This window comes from Ammodytes marinus, assembly GCF_949987685.1.
Source record: "Ammodytes marinus genome assembly, chromosome: 20".
In the NCBI taxonomy this organism is placed as follows: domain Eukaryota; kingdom Metazoa; phylum Chordata; class Actinopteri; order Uranoscopiformes; family Ammodytidae; genus Ammodytes; species Ammodytes marinus.
The window spans coordinates 16135171-16158833 of NC_137224.1; the positions used below are offsets into that span (position 1 = coordinate 16135171).

Sequence of the window (23663 nt, forward strand, 5' to 3'; positions counted from 1 at the left end):
GATTGCAAATAGCCTAAATATCCATGTTGTACATCATATAGCCTATGATAAACTTAATCATGTTCATCTATACAGTAATAATGAGGGATTATTTATTGCGTCCACTTCATCAACAACATTAGATTCTTACTTCTGAAATCACGTTTCATATTCTTTGTTGCAAGGAGAAATATTAAGCCTCCTTTGTTTTGGATAGTTATGGATTTTTTTATTCGCTTAAAAGTAAGCTTATCTAGAAAAATTACAAGAAAGATAATGAGAAAGATTTGTGTTTATATATAGGGGAGAACGGGGGAATCTGAGGCATCGGGTAATGTGAGCCACCCCCTGTATCTAGGCAACGGAAAACATTTGTGGTCATGTGAGATATATGTTTTCAAGCCCCTCTCATTTCCCCATGGCCCTGAAAGAGAGGACCTCATGGTGCTGTGGTAAGCATGTTTTTTTCACCAAAATAGGTATTTTGCATGTAAAAGTAAATGTTCTTGCTGTCAACTTAATCAACTGTTGTGCCAAAGCAAATGTATTCACGTAGAAAAACTTCTATCATACGTGTTGATGAACTACCAACATATGAAACCATGTGATGCTGATAACTGAAGATTAGCCTGAAATGCTAAGAGAGGTAGTTTTTCTCAAATTGTGGTGTTGGGGGAAAGTGAGCCAAATGCTGTGGGGGAAAGTGAGCCACTGTCTCACTTGTACTCATTTCAATCTTCATATAGTCTTGTCCCTGATCTTGTATTGTACTTTACCTGACGTTGAATGTGGTGTATGAGAATTGTGGTTGATTGTTCTTATTGTATCATGGTGCTGCCTTCTTGGCCAGGTCATTCTCGAAAAAGAGATTTTAATCTCAATGAATTTTACCTGGTTAAATAAAGGATATTGATTGATTGACTTTCCCCCACCATGAGGCACAAGTTAAGTTTAGTCTTAAACATATTTTAATGTAATATTACATAACATGTGTTTTATTGTAATGTCATACACATTGTAGAAAAGCCATCATGCCAAGGAAATACACCAGGAAGACGACCTGGGGCAACCACACGGAAAGAGCACCTTCTCATCTTTCCCTGTAACCTTCAGGGCTGGAATGTAGAGTAGGCCTAGTTGTAGAGTATGACAGGCTGATGTTATAATCCAGTTGGGTCTTCTCCTGTGTTCTGAGTCCCAGGCTGTTCTCGCTGGTTCTGGTTTTCCTATGCTTTGACCCCCAGACACTAGCTGGCTCTAATGGTCCTGTGTTCTGACCCCCAGACTGTGTTCTAATCTAACTGGTTCGATCTTTCATTTGAATCTTATTAAAACCTTTTGAATTATATATTATATTATATATGTTGTATTTGATTTTGTTCAGAGTTACTTTCAAGTGTTCAGAAAATTTGCTTTGCTTGATTGACCAAACCCCATAATTATTTTACTAGTCCGACATTAGTTCTGGAATGTTTGGCTAGCTTTCAGGATTCTAACTGTTACAATATGTGTTTCAGAGTGGAAAAAGTAAGTGGTTCACTTTACCCCCTTGATTTTTCTGGTCTGTCTCAGTTTACCCCACAGCTGGGGTAAAGTGAGCCACATGACAACTTTTTTTAAAACAATCATATTTTCACTGCCCTTTGTCTTGAAACAAATCTGCTAATGCCCATTTCTAGGAAACATCCTGAATTAATGGGAAATGTGTAAATTTGAGTGATAAATCATTTTAGCTCGCTTAGAGGGGAGCAATTGTAAAAAGTGGCTCAGATTACCCCGTTCTCCCTATATATATATTGTCCAACCAATATTAGTAAGCGACTTTACTAAAAAAACAAAGCCAACATCTTTTATAAAAAAGCGGACTTGGCAACACGGGTCAAGGCATCCAGCGACTGCAGTCTTTAGAAATCCCTGCTCACTCTGTGCCCCTTCTGTTTCATTAGCCACCCCCACCCCTCCCATTATCAACCCCCTCTAATTTAGAAGAGGGTGTGTGTGTGTGTGTGTGTGTGTGTGTGTGTGTGTAGGTGGGGGGCGGGTAGGGCTAGGACTGTTTGCATGTGTGCTCAAGTTTATGTGTGTGTGTGTGTGTGTGTGTGTGTGTGTGTGTGTGTGTGTGTGTGTGTACGCGCGTGTGTGTGTGTTCTCCCAGCCCAGGCAGGATTCCAGTGATGCAACTAACTGCTTTTTCTTCCTCTAAAATAGCAGCAGACCTAATGACCCCACTTTAATTACACAATGTCAATATTGTTGCATTTGGATTCCCATAGCTCTCATATAATATGCACAAAGAGGGATGGCTCCTAAGAACTGAATACGCCAAAGCTTAGCAACTTAATACCCATTTTACTTATTTTTTTTTTGTTGCAATTTGGTTTGAATCCATATATAGCCTTTAGTTCTTGGGGCATCTCACTGCTTCAATTGGAGACAGTCCATTATTATTCTGCAATCACGGCAGCAAAACAATCCAGTGCCATAATAGCAGATGGATCAATAGTCGTTTGCTTTTTTGTTTTACCTTAATTGTTTGGCGATTGCAGAAACATATTGGGTTCATCAAAACAAAAACAAAAATTATAAATTGTGACAGTAATTGTACACTTTTTCTAAAACAATATGTTGTTGAAGGGGAACGCCAACTCCAATTATTCAAGCGGGCCATATATTCACAAAAAAATTAGTGTGCTGTCTTACATGGTTTTTAATGAGCTCTGTCAAGCCTGGGAGAATAACTCCTTGTTATGTCATCAAGGTTATAACAGCAATACCTCAACTTGATGCAAAATGGGCCTTGGTTGCATCATGGGAAATGGAGGATTCCATATTTTTGGGAAATTAAACCCTACTAGGTCTATCCATGGGCTATATGTATGTATATTAATATTGTCAAACTACTAAGGTCATGTGCTGACAATTGAGTCATCTCCATGACAAATGAGCAATCAACCCAAAATTATTCTAAGAAAAAAAATAACGAGATGCGGGAAATGCTCCAATTAAGGAAGAAAGTAGACATTGAGTTAAAAAAAATGAAATGTTGTATCCACTAATACACTTATTTACATCAGGCCTTTGAATTCACACATGCATACAGTATTCACTGAAGCAATCAACCCCCTTAAAACACAGCAATAGGCCCACATACTTCTTTGTCAATGCATAGTAAAAAAAAACAGAACACATAAACATCTTTATCTGTGATCGTAAAGAAGATTTGGGTTATTTACCAGGGCAGTAATAAAGCCAACTCATCAGGCCGGCAGCGCCTGACATTAAACATTGAGTTACCTGCCCAATACATTGACTTATAACAGGCAGAAGATCGATTGGGGAGACTCCAACTTTATTAACACCTCCAGTTTAGACCCAGTCAGATCAATAAAGGGGCCCAGACACACTGGCACGCTGACATTCTAACAAAGAGCTGCTCCTAATGGTCCAAATAAAAAAACTTGGGTAGAAGAAAAAAAAGATAAGCTCTTCTGCATTTATCAAATTAATCCAGATCTATTTTCGGCGCAAGGATATACGTGCTTCAATGTAGCCTTTGTGTGTAATTGCACTGATTTAAATCTCTCTACGACATTCTGCTGCTGGTCACATAATTATATCCGTGGTCCGTCTTGATTGGAAGGGGTCATGAGAAGAAGCATTATCATGCCAAAAGCAAAACAATTGAAGGATTATGGTAACCCAACATTAAAAGTCTCTGATCTGTAACTGGCAGTGCAGTTTTATTATAGTGGAGATTGTTGTGTGTAGTAGTAGTGTGTGTGTGTGTGTGTGTGTGTGTGTGTGTGTGTGTGTGTGTGTGTGTGTGTGTGTGTGTGTGTGTGTGTGTTTGTGTTTGTGTGTGTGTGTGTGTGTGTGTGTGTGTGTGTGTGTGTGTGTGTGTGTGTGTGTGTGTGTGTGTGTGTGTGTGTGTCTGTGAGAAAGTGCAGGGGGAGCAATGCACGCTGGGATTTATTAAGAGATTAAGGCAAACTTTCTCTTTAAGATTAAATATGTGTAATCTTGAAACCAAACAAGACTGAGGGATTAGGGCGATTTGTATGACCCAAGAAATCCCCCATTCTCAAGATGACGTGCCATGCCAAGATTATACCTCGAAAGAATAGTTTAATCCTGTGTATAGTGCGCTCAGGCTGGCAGGTTGGGTCTGTCTATATTCTTCCCCTCCCAATGAATAGAGCAGTGCAATTTTAAAAGGTGTTTTTTGATGGTGTCTCCTTCTTGCTCTAAATGCCTGAATGTCAATTGAGCATTTGAATGCGCTGGTATTTTTCCAAACTACTGAATGGTAGAAGTGAACCGTCATGAAAAAGTGATGACTGAGCATTCTGTAATTTAATTGTATTTGCTAATCTATTTTTCCGTATATAGTTCAAATAATATCCTACCTAAGATTGAACGTATTTGATCAAGTCCAGTATTAATTTGAAGGCCTGTGTAGTTTCATGAAATTATCTTTGTATTTTGTTCTTTTAAAAGTGGCTTGCCCCATTCCATAACATCGTACATATTAAGGCCAGGACACACCGGTCCGACTACCCGAAAATGGAGTCTGCCGATTCAGGCAGCTCCAGTCTGCCTGTCGCAGCCAAAAAAGTGCCAAGAACACACCGAGCCGACTACTGACTGTCCGTACGCTCTCACTTCCGGGCATCACTGATTCGCTAGCCCTCCACCAATCAAATTGCTCCAACTGAAAGACTGCCCGCCGCCGATTGAACAAAAGAAAAGAAGCCCGGCAACATCTACGACGACCGACGTCACGGCACACACCAAACAGATTCGTGTCCCCGCCCCTTCCAGACTCTCCGACGGCGATTATCGGGCCGGTGTGTCCTGGCCTTTACACAATGTGCTGGCTAAGGTTACTGGGAAAAAACATGGAGGTGCATGTAACTCGTTGTAATGGACTCACTCTGTTGTAGATGTATTTCACTTAAGATGCCTTGGGCTGCTTATGTTGGTCTACAATAGATTATTTTTTTATTTTTTTAATTTAACCAGGAGAAATCATTGAGATTAAAAATCTCTTTTACAAGGCAGTCCTGGCCAAGACAGGCAACAGCAAATAGAATTTGATGTCATTTCCTGAAGTTGTATGCGATATAATTGTGATAGGAAAGGGCCCTCCATCATGTTTGGACATGGCCAGTGTTTAATAAAAAAGCCCAGTGTGGCTTGCTGCCTGGCTGATTGCTTTTTTCTGAACACGTGTCTATATGTCCCTCTTTACAGTTACACCACAGGGCAGGAGACACATATACATGGCGACAACAGATGGACATAGAAGACCCCAACTGTGCCGACATTACCTTAACACTCGTTGGTGGGAGCAATAATGGTCCCTCCACCCCTCCATCAACCAATATTTTAAAAGTGAGAGCTCGGGGGCCCCTCTGGTGTTGTCTGTGAAAGCTTATAAGGGAATAATTACCACGGCCTCTGCATAACCTCCATAAGTCAGGTTAGTGTCAATAACCCCGCGCTTTAAAAATTGATAAGGGGTTGATCACCTCGCTCATGGAAAGAGCATTTACTGAGACGTCCCCGCGAGGTGATTCTCATATATAAGTCATGGCTCACATTGAGAGATGCATCACTCTCAGAATATTGCTTCAGGACAATCCTCTTCACCAGTGTTTGGCCTTTATCAACATATTGCTCAGCAGAGAGCCTAGATGGGATGACGGAGTGGAACTATTATACTTGGATCATTCTCAGATATTACTGCACACCTCGATGAATTTACGCTTGATTTACCTTTCAAGCAGGAGACATACAGTATAGTATAGAGATAGAGCAGAACATGCTGGGGGAGGCCCCTTTCGGAAACCCCTTTTAAACAATTACTCACGATGTGGTGGTGGAGTGACCTCACTGAAACATACATGATCTGACTGGCAGAGCTGTGTGTGTGTGTGACACATGTAAATGTGTTGGATCAAAATGCCAATTTGGAGAGTCCAGCTGAGTGCTGCTGTGAAGAGCTCCTGTCCCCGACTGACACGCGGAAATGTCACAAGAGCTGCATTTATTCATGTGAACATGAGAGACACACATTCCTGTCGGACGGCCCCCAGGACAAAAGATGTTGAACTCCCCCGAGGAGAGTGACCTGGAGGACATGGGCTTACGCATACCAGCTGGACTTGACGCCAATAGTCTATCCCCTCTCCCACTCTCTTTCTCTCTCTCTCTCTCTCTCTCTCTCTCTCTCTCTCACACACACACACACACACACATCCTTGTTATAATATATATTCGTGAGGAACGTCATTAACATACCTAAACCTAATTCTAACATGTACCTTAAAACCAAGTATTAACCATCAAACAGCCCTTTGAAGAAGTGAGGACAGTGCATGATGTTCTCACTTTCCAAAATGTCCTGACCCTGATGGTTAAAATCTGAAGTTGGTTCTTACAAAGACGCCTGTACAAGTACACATACACACACATCCTTGTTATTCTATCTTTGTGAAGACCATCATTTAAATAATGCATTGCATTGCCCCTAACCCTAACTGTAACCATCACGACTAAATGCCTAACCCCAACCCTCACACTAACCCTAACCTAAACCTAATTCTAACTTGAACCTTAAAACCAATTCTTTATCCTCAAATAGGCCTTTGAAGAAGTGAGGGCCATGGAAAATGTCCTCACTTTCCAAAATGTCCTTACTCCTATGGTTAAAAGCTAAAGCTGGTCCTTACAAAGATGCTTGTACAAGTACACACACACACACACACACACACACACACACACACACACACACACACACACACACACACACAAGCACAGTGCAAGGACCAGCCCATCTGAATTTACTCCTCATTTACATCACAGTTGTAAGAAAAGAAAATGGGCATTTGTCACAGGGTTGGGGTCCTGAGACATTTTTTATTTTCTCAAATAAAGTAACATGAATCTAACAGATGTGTTATTTTAGAAATCAAGTAATCACCCAATAGCATATATACATCATGTTCAGAGCAGCATTGATCCACCATAGTAATCCAGGCAGGATAATAATACCAGGCAGGCAGCAGCCCCTGTCCTCCAGGCCCCAAGTGATGAGTGCAATAAATCCAAGAGTCACACGTAATTGGATGTATTGCATATGTGTAACGCCATGAAAGAAGGGATTTGATACACAGCATTTTTTTAAGGGAACAAGGGTTTTGTACATTTGTTTCCTTAATTTTTTCTCATTGTAATTTACAAGCAATTATTGTATCATTAGAAATAAAAGTGCAAGCATGAACCAATGATTGGTATTTGCAAAGATTGTGTCAAGGTTTATCATATGATCTGTAGCCTATAGGTCAAGAATTAGGAGAGTTGATTTGTGTTTTTAAAAATGCAGAAATGCTGGGACACTTTCCCCCATATTATCAATGGATTGTGACAGGAGGTCCTTCAAAGGCTGGTGTCTTCAGCATCACATGCCACACAGTAGCTTTAATAGCTATACGTTTGCTGCCACCTAGAGGACATACAGGGAACAACATTTAAAGCAGTAGTGTGCATCGCACAGAAAATACAGATCAGTCAATCCATCAATATCTTCAGTCAAATCCCTCCTTCTGATATTATAGGCCGATTATATTATATTGAAAATAATAGATAGTGACAACATAAAATCTGCTTTTATTTTGTTCTGAAGGAGTTAAAAAGATTCAAAAGTAGTATTTACACAATTTTAATAAGACTGCTCTATATACTGTAGTTTTATGTTGCAGCTTTGTATAAGCTATTATAAGGAAATTAATTATTGACAACAGATAATATTGTATATGCTTATGTTATATCTTAAATCTGTAATGTAACTACAGCTGTTGAATTATTGCAGGAAAATGGTGTGGAGTAGAAGTAATATGCAAGCCTAGAAATGCCATAATTATTGTAATTTTATAATCGGCTCAATAGCATATTGTGAGTTTTAGGTAGGCCTGCACTGTTGAAATATAAATTGTAATGAATTTAAATCTGAATTGATGATGTTTAAACAACCCTACTACGATCAAACTTGTAATCTTGTTTGATTAAATGTATCTTAAAAAGACAAGAATTCTTTGATAAAGAATTAATTTCAGATACTTGAATGCAGATTTTTATATAAAACACTATTTAAGTTTGTGCAATTCCTAAATAAATTTGAATAACCCTTTGAAAGGAAATACTGAAGTAAAGTCCAGTGAGTAAATTAACTGAGTTTGAGCTGGTTCATATTTCTTTAAACATCTGCATATGGGCCAACTTGTCCACCTGAAAATGTATATATATATATATATATATATATATATATATATATATATATATATATATATATATATATATATATATATATATATATATATATATATATATATATATATATATATATATATATATCCCAACACTCAACAATGCATGAACTTCTGAGCACAGTGAAAAATGTGTAAATCTCATCAATTGAAAAAACATACACATGGCAAGATGCTAAATACATTTTTTATAACCTTTATTTGATTTGCTGTTTGTTTTGTTTTAATCTGGTGCACCTTTTTATTGTCCTGTTCTTAATCCATACTCTGGTGCTCCACTTCTGGGAAGCCCACCTCCCCACAGTCATTGTTACAGTTTTCTTTCTCATCTAATTCATTATGCTACACAACACTTATAAACTAAACTATATGCAAATAACAAAAGATTGTATTTTGCTTTCTTTCTTTTCTTTCTTTTTTTGTTAGTTTTTTTATTATTATTATTTTTACATCAAACAGAGCCAAAAAAAAGATTAAGAACATGTTTTCACAGGGTCGTCTGATCCGACAGTCACACAGTAGTAAAAGTCTGTTACCACTTCAACGTTCTGTGAGGGTTCACATGTTGAGCCAGGACCTGGTGAACCCACTAGGGGGCCCAGGAAAACATAAGTTGAGGGCCCATATTGAACACCCACATCCTGCTCTGTTTATTGGGTATGTATTTGTATATGTTACCAATTGTTTATTAGTGTGTGGTATTTTCTTAAGTAGTTTGATATAGTTATAGACACCATGTAAAATATATATAAAAATATTAAAGAATTTAAAACTACATTTGAACTCATCTCAGCTACAAAATGGGCATCAAGATTAGGCAATAATATATAATGTGAAACATTTGAAATTGCCCTTGAAATGTATTTGATGGGGGGCCTTCGTTGGAATTGTTTTCAGAAGTAAAACATTTTAACTGAAGGGAAATTGAATATTGGTCTTTCATGCACAACACTTAGTAAATAACTTTAATATGGCATAGACTCGATACTGATCCTCCATTATATCATTTAAACCTCTATAGGAGTGCAGTTGGCATTACATTTCATTGTAAGTGGTGTTAAAAAAAGAGTCTTAAATTTAATTTGGGGAACCCTGGTGGGAACCTGATATTGGGAAACAAAGTATTTCCCAAACATTTGATAAAATTGCCTTTGAAATAATCCAAAATAACCCCGATACATATTTCACAGGGGCAAAAAAGAAAAAGTGAATTTCCTACCCTGCCACAAACTAATCACTACATCAGGAACCTGAAGCCTTCCCGACCCCTAGAGTACTGTGGCCCAGGGTTGCACAGTTGCCCAAAACGCCTATAATAACCAGTGATCCAGCCTTGTGTATTGCCCATACTCATACATACAGTATCTACCATTTCCAAACAATCCATGCTTTATATGTCACATAAGTGAGTGACATCCTGAATCTCAGCCTTTTTATTTTTTTCGTCTACTGCATCTCTTGAGCCAGGGCCGACTCCTTCACTCCAGCAGCCAGCACAGCAGAGAGGAAAGAGGGGAGGAGAGTACGGAGGTAGACAGCCACCCTGGGGACCGGGTGGGACAACACAACCTCCTTCCTCTTCCTGTTCACCGTCTGCATGATCTCATTGGCCAGGACAGACGGACGCACGCCATGGGTCAACATGCCCGCCATGACTGTGGGAAGAGCACATCGATTTTTTAGATTTGTCTTTTGTTCTACAAAAAACAAAATGGGATTGTTACTTACTCATGAGCAACAACATATTGAATAGTTAAGAGCTGGGCCAGTGACTTGTTTGTGGACTGTTTGATGGTTTGGTTCATCTGTTTCCCATTATTTTGTACACAACGCTTAGATTGGATTTACCAGACCCAGTTCAACATCATGGGCACTCACACTGATGGACACAATTTTTTTTTAAACGCTATGAAAATGTATGAATAATAAAGAGGGGGTAGGACCAGAAAAGTTTCCAACTTCTTCCTACCCCTTCTGATAATGAACTATAATATTTGAGTTGCTTATGAGTTGCTAATATGTTGCTGAAGATCCAATTTTAATTTTTTTGCTTACACATTTTAGTTTGCGCTTGTATTATATCAATACATTGACTAAAGAACTACTTTCTCTACTCCTTCCCCACCCAAAAAAACAAAACATCAGCAACTACAAAACATTCCTCCATTTCTTAAGAGTTGTTTTTGTAATTACTTAAAATTCCTCATGGGGTGGGGGTGGGGGAGGGCGACAGAAGTTACGCTCTATAGCTTTAAATTATTATAATTTTTATTATAGCAGTTATTTAACTCACATGCAGCCACAGTGTTTGGTTTAGGGCCGGGCTCTTTGACAGGTGGCGGGTCGGACACGTTGATGAAGGTGTGACTGATGGTGCTGACGACCACGCCAAACTCCTCCACCTCAGCCCGCAGACAGTCAAAGAAAGCCTGCGCTGCATGCTTGGAGGCAGAATCTGACACACACACACACACACACACACACACACACACACACACACACACACACACACACACACACACACACACACACACACACAGTCATGTTTTCACCACTTCGGAGGACATGACATAGAGTTACATTCATTTGCTGGAGACTTGCCCTAACCATAACTACTACTTGCCTAACCCTTACCCTTATCCTAACTCTAACGCTAGCTTTAATCTTAACCTAATATAAGTCTTCCCTTACCTTAGAGCAAGTATTCACCCTAAAATTTTATAATTTACGTTATGGGGATTTCCATTTTGTCCCCAAAAGGAAGGCAATTCCCCACAATATCTGCACTGTGTCAATGCACTACTTGTCTGTTATTTGTGTCTCAGGTTTCTCTCTTCACTTCTGTGTTTCTATTATACATTTTCCTCTTCTATATTGCATTGTTGAGAGGAGCATACGTCCTAAGAATTCCATTGCTAATGACTGCTGCTGTAATTATTGTGCATATGACAATAAACCATCTTGAAATTTGAAATGTCCCCACCACATGAGTAATACATGCCAACACACAGACACACACAGACACACACACACACACACACACACACACACACACACACACACACACACACACACACACACACACACAAAAGAGGTGTGACCTGGTCGTAAAAGAGCATCATTCCATACATTGCATTGTGAAATGGTTTTCTGTTGCGTCACAGGAAGCCTTCCAGTCTGTTACGCCATAGGGTGAGGACACATCTACCTGAGTGAAACCTCAGTATGTGGGGTTTCATTTCAAAGTATGTACAGTATGAGTAGTACTGAGAATAGTGACAGTCGACAGCAACGCCTTTCTCCAAAAATATTGTCTGTGTTACTCTGGATAATCCATGGAATGTGTATGAGAATATGTCATAGAGACCTGTGTTGAGAACTCACATGAACTTCTGAATGGGATGGCCAGTCTTCCCTGGATGCTATTGACCAGCACAATGTGTCCCGATCTTCTTGCCATCATTGCTGGAAGAACACCTACCACAATTTAAGAACAAATGACTATTCAGATGTCTTTTTTTTTCCTTTTTTTAAATATATAACAGGGGACAAATATAGAAAAATTAGCATTGGTAGCCCTTTTTTTGATAATTTATTTGATGAATGTCGGGCCCACCTTTGGCCAGAGTGCTGGGGCCAAAGTAGTTAACGTCCATGATGTTCCTGTCCTGTTGGAGGGAGACACTCTGCACTGGGGCCTTCACCTTCACGCTGCTGTTACAGACCAACACGTCCACATACCCATAACACTCTGTCACCTCCGCAACCACGTCCTCCATACTGTCCATGTCACCAAAGTCCAGGATCACCAGCTTTGGGGCAAACGTCTAGAGAGATGCACACAAATGTTAACCTTCACTACTTAAAGCCTACTGAATGTGTGGACATAATGACCTATCTTCTTTCCCCCCCCCCCCTTTTTTTTGGGGGGGGGGGGTGTTTCACAGTTTTATTAGATTGAAGCACAGAGTTGAAATGAGGAGAGAGGCAGGGGGATAACACGCAGTAGTTATGGTTGCTGTTCATTTTTATATCGATCTTCTAATATAAAGGCTTAAAATGTGTCATAATGAGATATTTAAAAAAAAAAGCATGTTAGCATCGTGTGTCAGTAAGAGGAAGTGATCATGGTTGTTCTGATCAAACCAGAATCATTTTGAAGTAAAACGAAAATATAAAATCTCATTATAAGAGAAAACTGAGCAGATATGTTTCCATGGCAGTAGCAAAAGACTGGAGCACATTTATCACAGATGCTAAGACAACAAAGATGAGAAAGCGATAAACCAGAGAAAAACAACCTCAGCAGAGAACAGAAATCGATTGGAGATGTGTCATCGACTGCTACAACATAAACCCTAACCCTAAAACCCTAACCTGTAATTCAATTATTTATTTACACGTATAGACACATCTGCCCTGGCCTGTGTTGTTGAGGATATATGGAGGACAGTGCTCTGTTGCGGAGAGGATATCCTGCTATTGTGTTGACAAATGGAGGAAGTGGTGATCTGGGAGGAGGAAAACAAGGACAGGACCTTCTATGCTCCATGCTTCAAACTTCAAACCCGGCATGTCATGTCAAGTGTCATGTGCTAATTCCTGAAGATGATTTGAAAGGATGTGTGGCCCGTTAAAGGTGCACTATGCAGTTTCAGGGGAGGGAGATGTGTTTTTGCAGAGCTTGCAGTTTGTTTGCCAAAACATTTTTTTACTCTTAGTATTGAATAATTATATCATCATAAATCAAACAAAATCATTTTAAGGCCCCTGGAACCAAACGTTAGACTAAAATATGTTAGCAAACACAATTGTGGGCCCTGCTGCTGTAAACAACAACAGTGAAACTGTAACTTTTTGGCTAGTTTAAAAAAAAATCTATTAATGTTCCAGGGCTCCTTTTTTTTAAACTTTGAATAAAGTTTGATAATTCAGTTATGAGAATATACCTAAAACTGCTCTGGATGGATGGCGTTTGTCACTTCAATGCCAAATCCATCCAGTGTACTGTATATATTCGTTAGGCATGAGATACAAGTGTTTACTGGAGCTACCATGGTGGAAGATTTGTTTCTCAGCTGGGGTTGCATGCCAAAGTGATGACACAGCATCACCACAAAGAAGAGTGATAGTTTGAGCTTGGAAAGGGGGTTTACTCAAGAGTCTGGCAAGATATTTATGTTTTTTTTTCAAAGTGAAACTAAATGCCAGCATGCACTCGCTGCTTTATTTATGTAACTCCCAGCCTCACCTCTTTGGGGTCAGCGTCATTAGTCAAAGAGTCATACAGGGACTCCAGTTTATCCCAGCTAGTCCCGCCCAGGATCAGCCTGGCACCGCCTCTATGGAAGAGCTGGGCACACTCTAGGCAGAAAGAAAAAAAGAAATGTTGAATCACTTTGTCACTATAAAAAAGTTAGTTTTTCATTTTGTCAAATACTTGCTTTCATGGAGGTTTTTAGATTAGCACATACGTAAGTTCGGGTTTTAAAAAAAAGTTTTAGATGGGCTCGTATAGGCAGATTGTGTTTACCTTTGGATACAGCCTTGATTATTTATTTTGCTGTAATGATCTTCACACCTAAGTCTCAGCAAGACACACAATGTAGCTTTCTGACAATTAAATATTTGGCTAACATGCCAGTATCTGTTATGCTTCCCTTAACATAAAGAGTGACAGTAGGGGGAAAATCAAACAAACCAAAAAAATACATCCTCCAACGAACTTATCTAAATAAAGGTAGTCAGTGATAAAGGAGTCAGTGATTCTGGAGAATGCTTTTTGTCAAAAACATTTCTACAGAGCCTAGGCAGTGTGCACTGGAAACAAAATCTGGTGTAAAAACACAGCCTAGGCTCTGTAAACGGGAAGGCCTATGTAAATAAAGGGGGCCCACCATAGCTAGCAACGTGCCCATTTGCAGAGCCTAGGCTGTTTATTAACAACACTGGATTTATTTTCAGTCCACACACGGTATACGGACAGAGCATATAGCAGGGAGATATTCGCTGGTTTTGACAAAAAATTAATTGACTACAAGCATTCTCCAGAATAGCTGACTCCTAGCCTACACCTTTAAATATGAACACCACAATGGGGATGGTTTACCGGTTCCCACCCCGGACACAGCATCGGTGATCACCACCACTTTGTTTTCCACTAAGGACTTGGACATGAACTGCATGACCTCATTGTAGATGTAGTAGAGCCCCGCTGCCACCACGATCAGCATGGGCAACACCATCACCGAGGGCACCGCCATCTTCTGTAGAGAGAGAGAGAGAGAGAGAGAGAGAGAGAGAGAGAGAGAGAGAGAGAGCGATATAAATAGAGAGAGGGACAACAGAGGGTCAGGCTATATAGACCTACTGACCTGCATTATTACAACAGCCAACAGACAGTGCTGACAGGACCCCTCGGATCAGGTTTCAGGTCCCCTAGGGTGTCCCTCATATGTTGTGTAGACTTACGTGTCAATGAAGTGCATTAGAGCTTAGGTACGTAACTTTTTCATATAAAATGAATGCTGGTTCTGTTGAAGCGTCACCCCCTGACTGGCGCAGGAGCTCAGAAAAATCCAAAGAAGTTGTTAATTCTACTGCAAAGAAAACATCTGGACGTACAGCGGAAGGTATAAAAAAAGTCCATGCGGTATAACAGAAGGTTTACCGCATGTAGATGCGCCGACAGTGTTGTTGTATTTACTCTGAATTCCTCATGGGGGCGAGAGCAGTTACGCACTATAGCTTTAAAATGACAAATAGCCCTATCAGTGATCTGACAGCTAAAACTACATTCTCTTACTTCATTTCTTTGTCTATCACTCCCTCCTTTGTGTCAGCTGTTGATTTAATCGTGGACACAAATAATCGATGCATGTTATCGGCGTATCCTTCAGGGAATACAGTGCGGGCTCGTAATGTTTTGTAGATTCAGATCTGTCTGAATCAAGTGTGTGAGACAGTAACCTTCTCAAATGTGTTTGCTTCAAATCGAAAATGAGTAAACACTGTATCTTGTGTCTCTTCCTGTATACGCTGGGAGTAATATACTGTAAGTACAGGTCAAATTTCAACCTATATGGAAATACTCAATTTGTAAGTTATTTTAAAGCAAGACTTCGGTATTTTCTTTTGAATTATGCTAATTTTCTTATATCTTGCTGATACTAGATGAGAAGATGGATAGCTTTTTCATATCTGTGTGGTAATTGTGAAGCTATAAAGTCAACAGCCAGTAAAAACTGTGGGAAACAGTTTGCCATGGTTAGAAAAAAAGCAACTAAATCTACCTCAAAGCCCAAGCTCATTTGTTTAATCTATATAATTTAGTTTTCAAGCAAATTGGATACAACGAGTTGATCATTGAGCTTAAGAAGTGCCTTTAGGACATTGCCGTTTTCCCATGCTTTGAATCCTTACTAACTCCAGCATCATATTAACTGTATAGATTACAAAGTGATTTAGATCTTCTAACCCTCAGCAAGAAAGTAAATAAGCAGTTTTCAACAAAAAAAAAATATTGATTAATATCAAAAATAGCAATTATGGGGGGCGCCCTTAGCTCAGTTGGTAGGGCGTCCCCCCCATGGGCCTCGGCCAGCAGCAATTAGACTCAAGGGCGTTTATAATGCTTACAGCATACGACAACCTTCGTCCTTATAGACTGTTGTTTTTTTAAAGATTTTTGCAGAAACAACACAAGACATGCCAAAGCCAATTGCTGAAAGTAAGTCATTTGTACAATGTCTCTAAGCTGTATGCACCTTTATTTACCTTGACAGTGACCAACTGTAGTTTTCTGCTCTTAATGTGTTAAGCCCCCTGAGGGAAGACTTTGAATTTGGTGGCCTTGATAACACACTAACCATGTAGAGTGTGTTTGAGGTGAACAGCTAAATATATTCTGGCCATGCAGCCGCCCACAGAATGCCTTTCACTATGTCACCTCCAGGATATTGTCACAAGATACCCAAAGGGGGGGCAACTGGGGTGACTCACAGTTATAAGCAACGGATGACCTTAGTTGCCCTGCTTTACTTGGGGAAACACATTCATTAGAATAACCTAATCCACATCAAAACTACTATTTAGGACAACTTCAGAGACCCATTTTCAAACTCAGCTCCATATTTGGACACAGGACTGGATCCCTAAGGGTCAGTCAGCTTGTGAGAGCACACATCTAGAGCAGACACACAGCACACACACACACACACACACACACACACACACACACACACACACACACACACCTGTAATCTGTGTTATTCTTGGTTCACTTACAGCACGAACTGGGCGCTAATCCTTCTGCGGGACTGTCTGTTGTTTTTTCCCCGGGTTTAGTTAGGTAACAGGGGCCCTTCTCTTCCCTCTATGTCCCTCGTCCATTCACACAGCACTGTCCCTCTGTCTGTCTGTCTGTCCCTCGCCTGCCCACTGGAACCTGCTGCTTATAATAGCCTCCGCTTCGGTCAGCCATTTATACATACTGTATGTGAGGTGCCTAGTATCTGAGGCATGTTCACTTGTTGCCAGCAGGAAAGGATGGAGTGAGAGCCTCAGTTCCCATTTGTGTTAGGGGACCTGCATGTTTCAACATCAGTTATTTAGAAATGTTTTCCAAATTAGTCTATTATTAAAATAATTGAAGGCAGAAATAACTTGACTAAGTTTCCAAGATGAGGATATATGGCTGAATCTTTCATGTGCCTACCCAGCAATAGCTAAACAAAGATGTAAAAATTGGCTCCACCTCAACCAAATACAACTATTAAACCTGGAGCCTAGTAAAAGTAAAATGTGATTTTAGGATTTGATTTGATTTATTGTATTGCTTATTTTTTATTTCAGTATAAATGTGTGAAATAGTTTTGAAATTATTGGTGTGGTAATTTTTTTCAGGAGCCTGTTATGTCAAATTTAATTCAAAATAATGGGCCATAAACATAATCTAATTATAGATAGGTTATCTACTTTTATCGTCTTTTATAAGGGTCATAACGGTCATGTATTGAAAAAGCTCAGTACCCTTTCTGTCTGCGGGCGGCGACCGTGAGCAACTATCGCGAGATTCCATAGAATTCCAGGATCTTGTGTGTGCTCTCCCTCTCCGCTCCGCTCCCCCCTTCTCCGTTGGGAAAGAAGAAAATAAACCCTACTGCTGCTAACCAGGCTTGTTATGGAACCAAACCCCAAATACTCCCTTTGCCGTCCGTGACTGGCCTGAGAAGGTGCTTAACCCCTTCAGGCACGGGAACCGTTTGGACTTTCGGACCGACTCTTTTCTTCTTTAAAAAAAAAGTCAAGTTAAAAGACGCTAACCCAGGAGAGGATTTCATTAGCTTCCCCCTATCTGCGAGCGAGCTAGCCGGGCTAACTGTATAGCCTAGCAGAGGGGAGCACTGGATGAACTTCGCATGGAATGACTGTTGCGACTGGGATAGTAGCCCCGCTGTCCGACTGCAAAGCTTTCTTTTTCGGTTTGTTGTTTTTTTTGCACATGGGACCTTGTTTCTGTTACTTAATGGACGCTACTAAAGCCTCGGAGCTCAAAGGCGAAGACAACTGTGCGCAAATGTTGGGTTTCGTAGCGTAAGCCTACGCCATCGCTTTATTGATTTGGGATTCCATTCGCGAGCTAACAGGATATTAGCCACCTATCTTACCACCCAGCACCGCTTTTGTGGTCGCAGGCCATGGACTGAGAAGCATTCATCACTGACTTGAGTGATGAGGAGGCTGGCTTGATGGCTGGCAGCTAATTATTATTTGTTGGGAAGCAGCAATTGGATACAACTAAAACAGACTAAAAGAAAGATGTATTTGATTTGAACTTTTCGCCCATCGAACAATTCAACTCCTATTTGGTGTTTTTTTTTAATGACAAAAATGCGTTAGAGTGCTTTTTCGAAGTTGGGATAGAAGAGAGACCCACAAGACAACAGCGGAATTATAACACCTCTGTTCAATTGAATTAACAAAAGTCTTCCAGAGAGTTTTATAAGAGGTGAAATATATCATGTCTACCGCGAAAGAAAACCCCTGCAGGAAATTTCAGGCGAACTTCTTCAACAAGAGCAAATGTCAGAACTGCTTCAAACCACGGGAGCTACATCTCTTAACGGACTCAGACTTGAACCAGGTATGCAATTTAATCACAATGGGAACATTTACGATGTATTAAACGTAATTATATCCCCGAGTTTGTTGTAATACTTTAAAGTCCATTTAGAGATTTCCAACTAACATAATCCCTTTCGAGAAGTTGTGCCTGCCATACTTTGCGAAATGCTTATCGGCTGGTGACTGTGTAACGAGCTTGACAAGCCCATTGACAAGGTAGTAGGCTGATAGCTACATCCCAGTGGCTTGAAGAAAACGCCTTGCTTGCTTTCATGTATAGGCTGTTTAAAAAAAATATATATATATTGATTTGGGTTTTTCAATGACTAACATTACGTAGGGATACTATGGTCAGTCTTGGTAGCAAACACAATACTGTCAAATAAATAGACGAGTATATATAAAAACAGACTAGAATATAGGCTATATTGTCGCTTTGATATTTATTATATTATTATTTTTCCTTTGAAAAAGAAAGCTGCCTTCCTCATGAGTAGACTATTGCAGTGAGTTGAACATCAAAGAGACAGCCATATCTATCTATATGGCACTTATGATCTTAAGTTGATTTGATAAGCAGCAACAGCAGCAGCACTATTCCAGCTAGAGTTTGGACATGGTTAGGGGTGTTTGTTTTGGCCGGAAGAACACAACATAAGACGATCAGTGTTTTCTTTACTTCTTTCTTATTATCATGCCTGTGACTGTCAGAGCGAGCCAGACTGGTGAAAGTGAATGCCTGTGGATTCTCTTCTCACTAACTACATTGGCCACATTTGCCTGCCAGTTTACTCCCTGGGATTGATTGTTTTAGCCTTCAGCTGTTGTTTATCTGCAGTTGTTTGTTTTTAGTGTGTGTGTGTGTGTGTGTGTGTGTGTGTGTGTGTGTGTGTGTGTGTGTGTGTGTGTGTGTGTGTGTGTGTGTGTGTGTGTGTGTGTGTGTGTGTGTGTGTGTGTGTGTGTGTGTGTGTGTGTGTGTGTGTGTGTGTGTGTGTGTGTGTGTGTGTGTGTGTGTGTGTGTGTGTGTGTGTGTGTGTGTGTGTGTGTGTGTGTGCGTGTGTGTCACTCAGCCAACACTCTCTGCGGAAGCAAACTAATGGGGGAGCCGAATGAAGAACAACACTGATGAGTGGATGAGCTAAGATAAAGTGCTGCTCCGTTCAACTGTGGAGCTTCTCGTATTATAAGCGTGTTGTTTTCTGAGTCCTACAGTCTCTCTCTCTGTGTCTCTCTTGTCTCTCTCTCTCTGTCTCTCTCTCTCTCTGATCATTAGTTAGCTTTCTGTTGTGTCCTGTAATTGATCCCAGACATGAGGCCCTCGAACACAGCTTAAGAGCCAAACAGCAACGTCAGCATCCTCTTCTCCACTGTGTGTTTGTGTGTGTGTGTGAGAGAGAGAGAGAGGGGGTGCATAAACTTCCTCTCTTTTTAAAAGTGCGTATGGCTGTATATAGAGGTGTGAATCTTCACTGGCCTCACCATTTGATTACGATTCACCACCAGTCAACAATTCGATTGAAAAACGATTGTTGAATAATCTGCCATGTGTATCATCCCTCATTTTTCTGTATTACATGGCTTCTTTTTCAGGGAAGACACTTTGAGTAGGAAAATAGAAAAAAGTAGCAAAGTTTGACTTTATGCCATTTATGCAAAATACATGGGGAAACGTGTGTCGTTTGTAATGTTCCTGACAGAAACCTGGCACAAGAGCTACAGTTCTGTGTGCAAACCCCGAGGCTGGCCCACCTCATTTTTACCCCAGACGCCACAGTAACGGTCAGTGTAACGGTCCTGTCCTTTAGCTGAGCTTAGACTGGATATAAAAGAGGTTCACCACAGTACAAGAGTGTCACGTTGCTTCCGGTCTGAACAAATAATCAATGTTAATAATACGTTAGTCATGTTTTGTGATGGCTGCAAATAATGCAAATATGCCTTGTCTCTCCATCAATGCAGAATCTTTCACGTACACATCACAGAAATGTCCACACCTCCTAGTGGCTTACTGCACTGGGTTTTATTGCTGTTTAACCCCTTCAGATGCAGGGCTCCTGAGTCAAGACCTCGGGCTTATGGTTACATAGCTTCCTCTAATCTCCCTGTGACCTGGCCCACACTCTCTCCCACAGTGCGTATGACGGCATGCTGAACCCAGGGAGGCTTACTGCTGCGCTCTGAGAGAATCACACAACAATCAGTCCAATGCTCATCACTGTTGTAGTCCCAATCACAGACAGACTTTATATAATGTCTCCAGTTTGTCAGCTACCCAAACAGTGAGCAGGGCTCTCTATCGCACAAGCAAGGATTCTATCTCTGGACAGCCCTTCCAAACAGTTACCGGGGCGGCTAGGCACCAAGCCATTATTGCCCTAAATCTGTATTATATAACACGGCATAAACAGTGTTAAAACTTTCTGAGCCTTGTTTAACAGGCCCAAGGTAAAGGGCTAGGCTTTGTAAAAATGTTCCCAGTGTTCACACAGTGATCTGGGCTGACTTAGAGAGGAGATAAACTCAATAACCCAGCGGAAAAAAAATAAAGCTCCTGTAAAGTGGAGAGTAATGCTGTTAAAACGCCTTGAATTGTCGATTGAGCTAAGTGAATTTAAACCCCTAAATTAAATGCAAGTTATCCCCAACTCAAAGGGGACTAGGGGGGGGGGGCTTGAGAATGTAGCTTTGAAACAGATAGCCCACATGGAAAAGTTACGCAAAAGGGAAGAGAGCCCAATGTCGGAAGGACAGTATCCAATATAAACAATCTCTTTGTTCAACACTGCTAGAATAAAAGGTGGGCTGGGGGAGGGGCCTCTGCTGCTGCTGCTGCTAGAGCACCCAGGGCATTCATTTATGTCAGTCAGTGTGTGCTCCCAAAAGGGTTTTTTTTATTTCCCCGGGAGTTCCAAGTCTGTTGTCACGGTTTTCTCTCAGTCACATGAATTTGTTTGTCCCCAGAGAGAGTGGGGATGTTCCTCCAATATGGCGGCCTCCCTCCACGTTGGAGAAAAGTGATCAAGCTAAAATGTGAACCAAATTTTTTTTTCTTCTCAATAATTTATATCACAATTCTCTCATAAAACCTTTACTGACACCCATGGTCTCTTCTCACATACTCTAAGGTCAGTGATTCTGGAGAACGCTCAAAATCAGTAAATATCTCCTAACCCTAAACCAACCCCCATTTACATACATACCAGTTTACAGAGCCTATAGCTGTGTACTAACACCAGATTTCTTTTCAGTGCACACTGCACACACAGTATTGGCAGGTAGCGGATCGTGAAGAGATATTCACTGATTTTGGCAAAGTGAATTTGACAACAAGCATTGTGCAGAATTGCTGACTCTACCTTTGAATGCTGCTGAACATAAATCCTAAAGATTGCATAGATATATGATTTTCTTTTTTAAAGATGAATTATGCAGTCGTGCCGGAGGGGAGAGGTGGTGGGAGGCAGGGCCAGTGATGGAGGATGCAGGCAGGATAAGGTTTACATGTACGTGGGTGAAATAGACCTAACCATGGGACTTAAGGAGTGGGAGCAGGGAGAGAGAGAGAGAGAGGAAGTGCGGGGTTGGGAAATCAGAGTAGCACTATCCCAGCATGTGATCCCATAATGATCAACAGCGGAGTTAACTCCACAGAGCCTATAGCTTTAACACGGACCAAATGTTTCCAGTGAGTGCACTGACTGACTGACTGCAGGCTGACCTCAGGAGTTGTTTTCTTCATCACTCGAGGATAGACGCCATTCACCTCATGCCAAATAGACCATAACTCATATCCATGGTTCCGCCCCCAGCCTAATATAAAGGGTTTCTGTTATGGCCTTTTGCACGTAGAATCACGGTTTTTGTAATTGTTTTTTTTGCCACCCTCATGTTGTCTAGTGAATAGCATCCATGCTAGAGCTATGACTATGTCCATACTAATTTAAAAAAAATAAGTTTCTCTCAGCCTCTGCTCCACACTAAAATAGTATTTGCCCATTCACTCTAAAGAAAAAAAAAGCAAGATTTCTAATATCCCTTTTCATAGACATGTAAACACTGGTCTTATATTGTAAGTTTAGACAAGGAAAACAGCTTTTTGAAGACACTTCATTGCCAGTGGTTGAGTGCTTCCGTCGTAGCAGCAACATTACAAGGCCAACTTTGATGATTTAATTATATTAATGCTATCAAGTTCTGGCACACACATAGATCTGATTAAAAGTCTGCCCAGGAAGTAAGTACCTGTATCTTTGGTTAAACAGGAGTTTGTCTAGGCAACAGATAGTGTGTTCGGTTGCATTGATAAGTAAAAACACATCCTCTTCATCCATTTCAATGAGACTAATTCCTTGTCAGGGCAAGGTTGTTAGTATAGAGGGCTTCTGCACAATATGGATGATTCTTGCTCTGCTTTTGTCATGTGCACGTTGCTGGGAAATAATATGCATTCCAATCCAATGCACATTAGTGGTACAGTACCAGGTAGCATTTTGATTGCGGTGTGATAATTCTGCTGGCAGAAGAGAGATGAGCTGACATCACTGGTAATTAATCCACATTAGTTTGGGTGTGGTTTAAGATGACGGGAATGCTGGGAATAGGGCACGTGTGTGTGTGTGTGTGTGTGTGTGTGTGTGTGTGTGTGTGTGTGTGTGTGTGTGTGTGTGTGTGTGTGTGTGTGTGTGTGTGTGTGTGTGTGTGTGTGTGTGTGTGTGTGTGTGTGTGTGTGTGTGTGTGTGTGTGTGTGTGTGTGTGTGTGTGTGTGTGTGTGTGTGTGTGTGTGTGTGTGTGTGTGTGTGTGTGTGTGTGTGTGTGTGTGTGTGTGTGTGTGTGTGTGTGTGTGTGTGTGTGTGTGTGTAGGTAGGTAGGTGTTGGGTGTAGGTTTTTCCTCTTCCCCAAGTGTCTGTACCATTTTCAGTCTGTGTGCGGAACATCAGAGCGCCCGTGAAACGATTTGTCATCTCTTCTGCGTAATTACCAGTCCCATTTGATTTATGTGGGTCACCAAGTGCTTTGCCAAGGTGTTCTTAAATAATTTTCTGTATCGAGTATCGAAACTTGCCTTTCGTCGGCACGTCCATACAAGCTCAAAGAAGAAGGCACGTATGGATTTATGGCAGGCGTGCACTGACACGGAGCGCTAACAGGGCCTGTATTAGAGCGGGCTAATAATCCAGATCCCTCAAGCAGAGTGACTTTTTTAGCTGAGTGTTTGTTGAAGAGATAGGGGGA

At 40.8% G+C, this 23663-nt stretch overlaps 2 protein-coding genes across 4 annotated transcripts in view; one reads left to right on the plus strand and one right to left on the minus strand.

Moving 5' to 3' along the window:
* Positions 1 to 8542: 8542 nt before the first annotated feature.
* Positions 8543 to 16726, minus strand: dhrs7cb (dehydrogenase/reductase (SDR family) member 7Cb). Its single transcript, XM_080048871.1, has 7 exons — positions 16593 to 16726; positions 14416 to 14572; positions 13558 to 13670; positions 11923 to 12133; positions 11691 to 11783; positions 10600 to 10761; positions 8543 to 9961 (listed from the first exon to the last, which is right to left on the minus strand). Exons 2-7 carry the CDS (start codon positions 14567 to 14569, stop codon positions 9753 to 9755), a joined length of 942 nt encoding a protein of 313 aa, XP_079904997.1. The 5' UTR covers positions 14570 to 14572; positions 16593 to 16726; the 3' UTR covers positions 8543 to 9752.
* Positions 16727 to 17451: 725 nt separating this feature from the next.
* The window catches only part of LOC307267050 (myosin phosphatase Rho interacting protein), a 47967-nt gene continuing 41755 nt past the window's right edge, over positions 17452 to 23663 (plus strand). For all 3 annotated transcript variants that reach the window (XM_080049245.1, XM_080049244.1, XM_080049246.1), the window contains exon 1: positions 17452 to 18450. In XM_080049245.1, coding sequence (XP_079905371.1) covers positions 18328 to 18450 — 123 coding nt within the window. In that variant the 5' untranslated portion in view covers positions 17452 to 18327. The remainder of the gene's footprint in view (positions 18451 to 23663) is intronic.

Excerpts from the sequence above, each read along its gene's own strand:
- dhrs7cb (XM_080048871.1), bottom strand. The coding sequence starts at position 14,569 with ATGGCGGTGCCCTCGGTGATGGTGTTGCCCATGCTGATCGTGGTGGCA. Across the intron at positions 13,671-14,415 it reads TGTGTCCGGGGTGGGAACCG|AGTGTGCCCAGCTCTTCCAT; the intron begins GTAAACCATCCC and ends CTTTCTGCCTAG. Across the intron at positions 10,762-11,690 it reads CATCCCATTCAGAAGTTCAT|ATTCTGCCTCCAAGCATGCA; the intron begins GTGAGTTCTCAA and ends TGTGTGTGTCAG.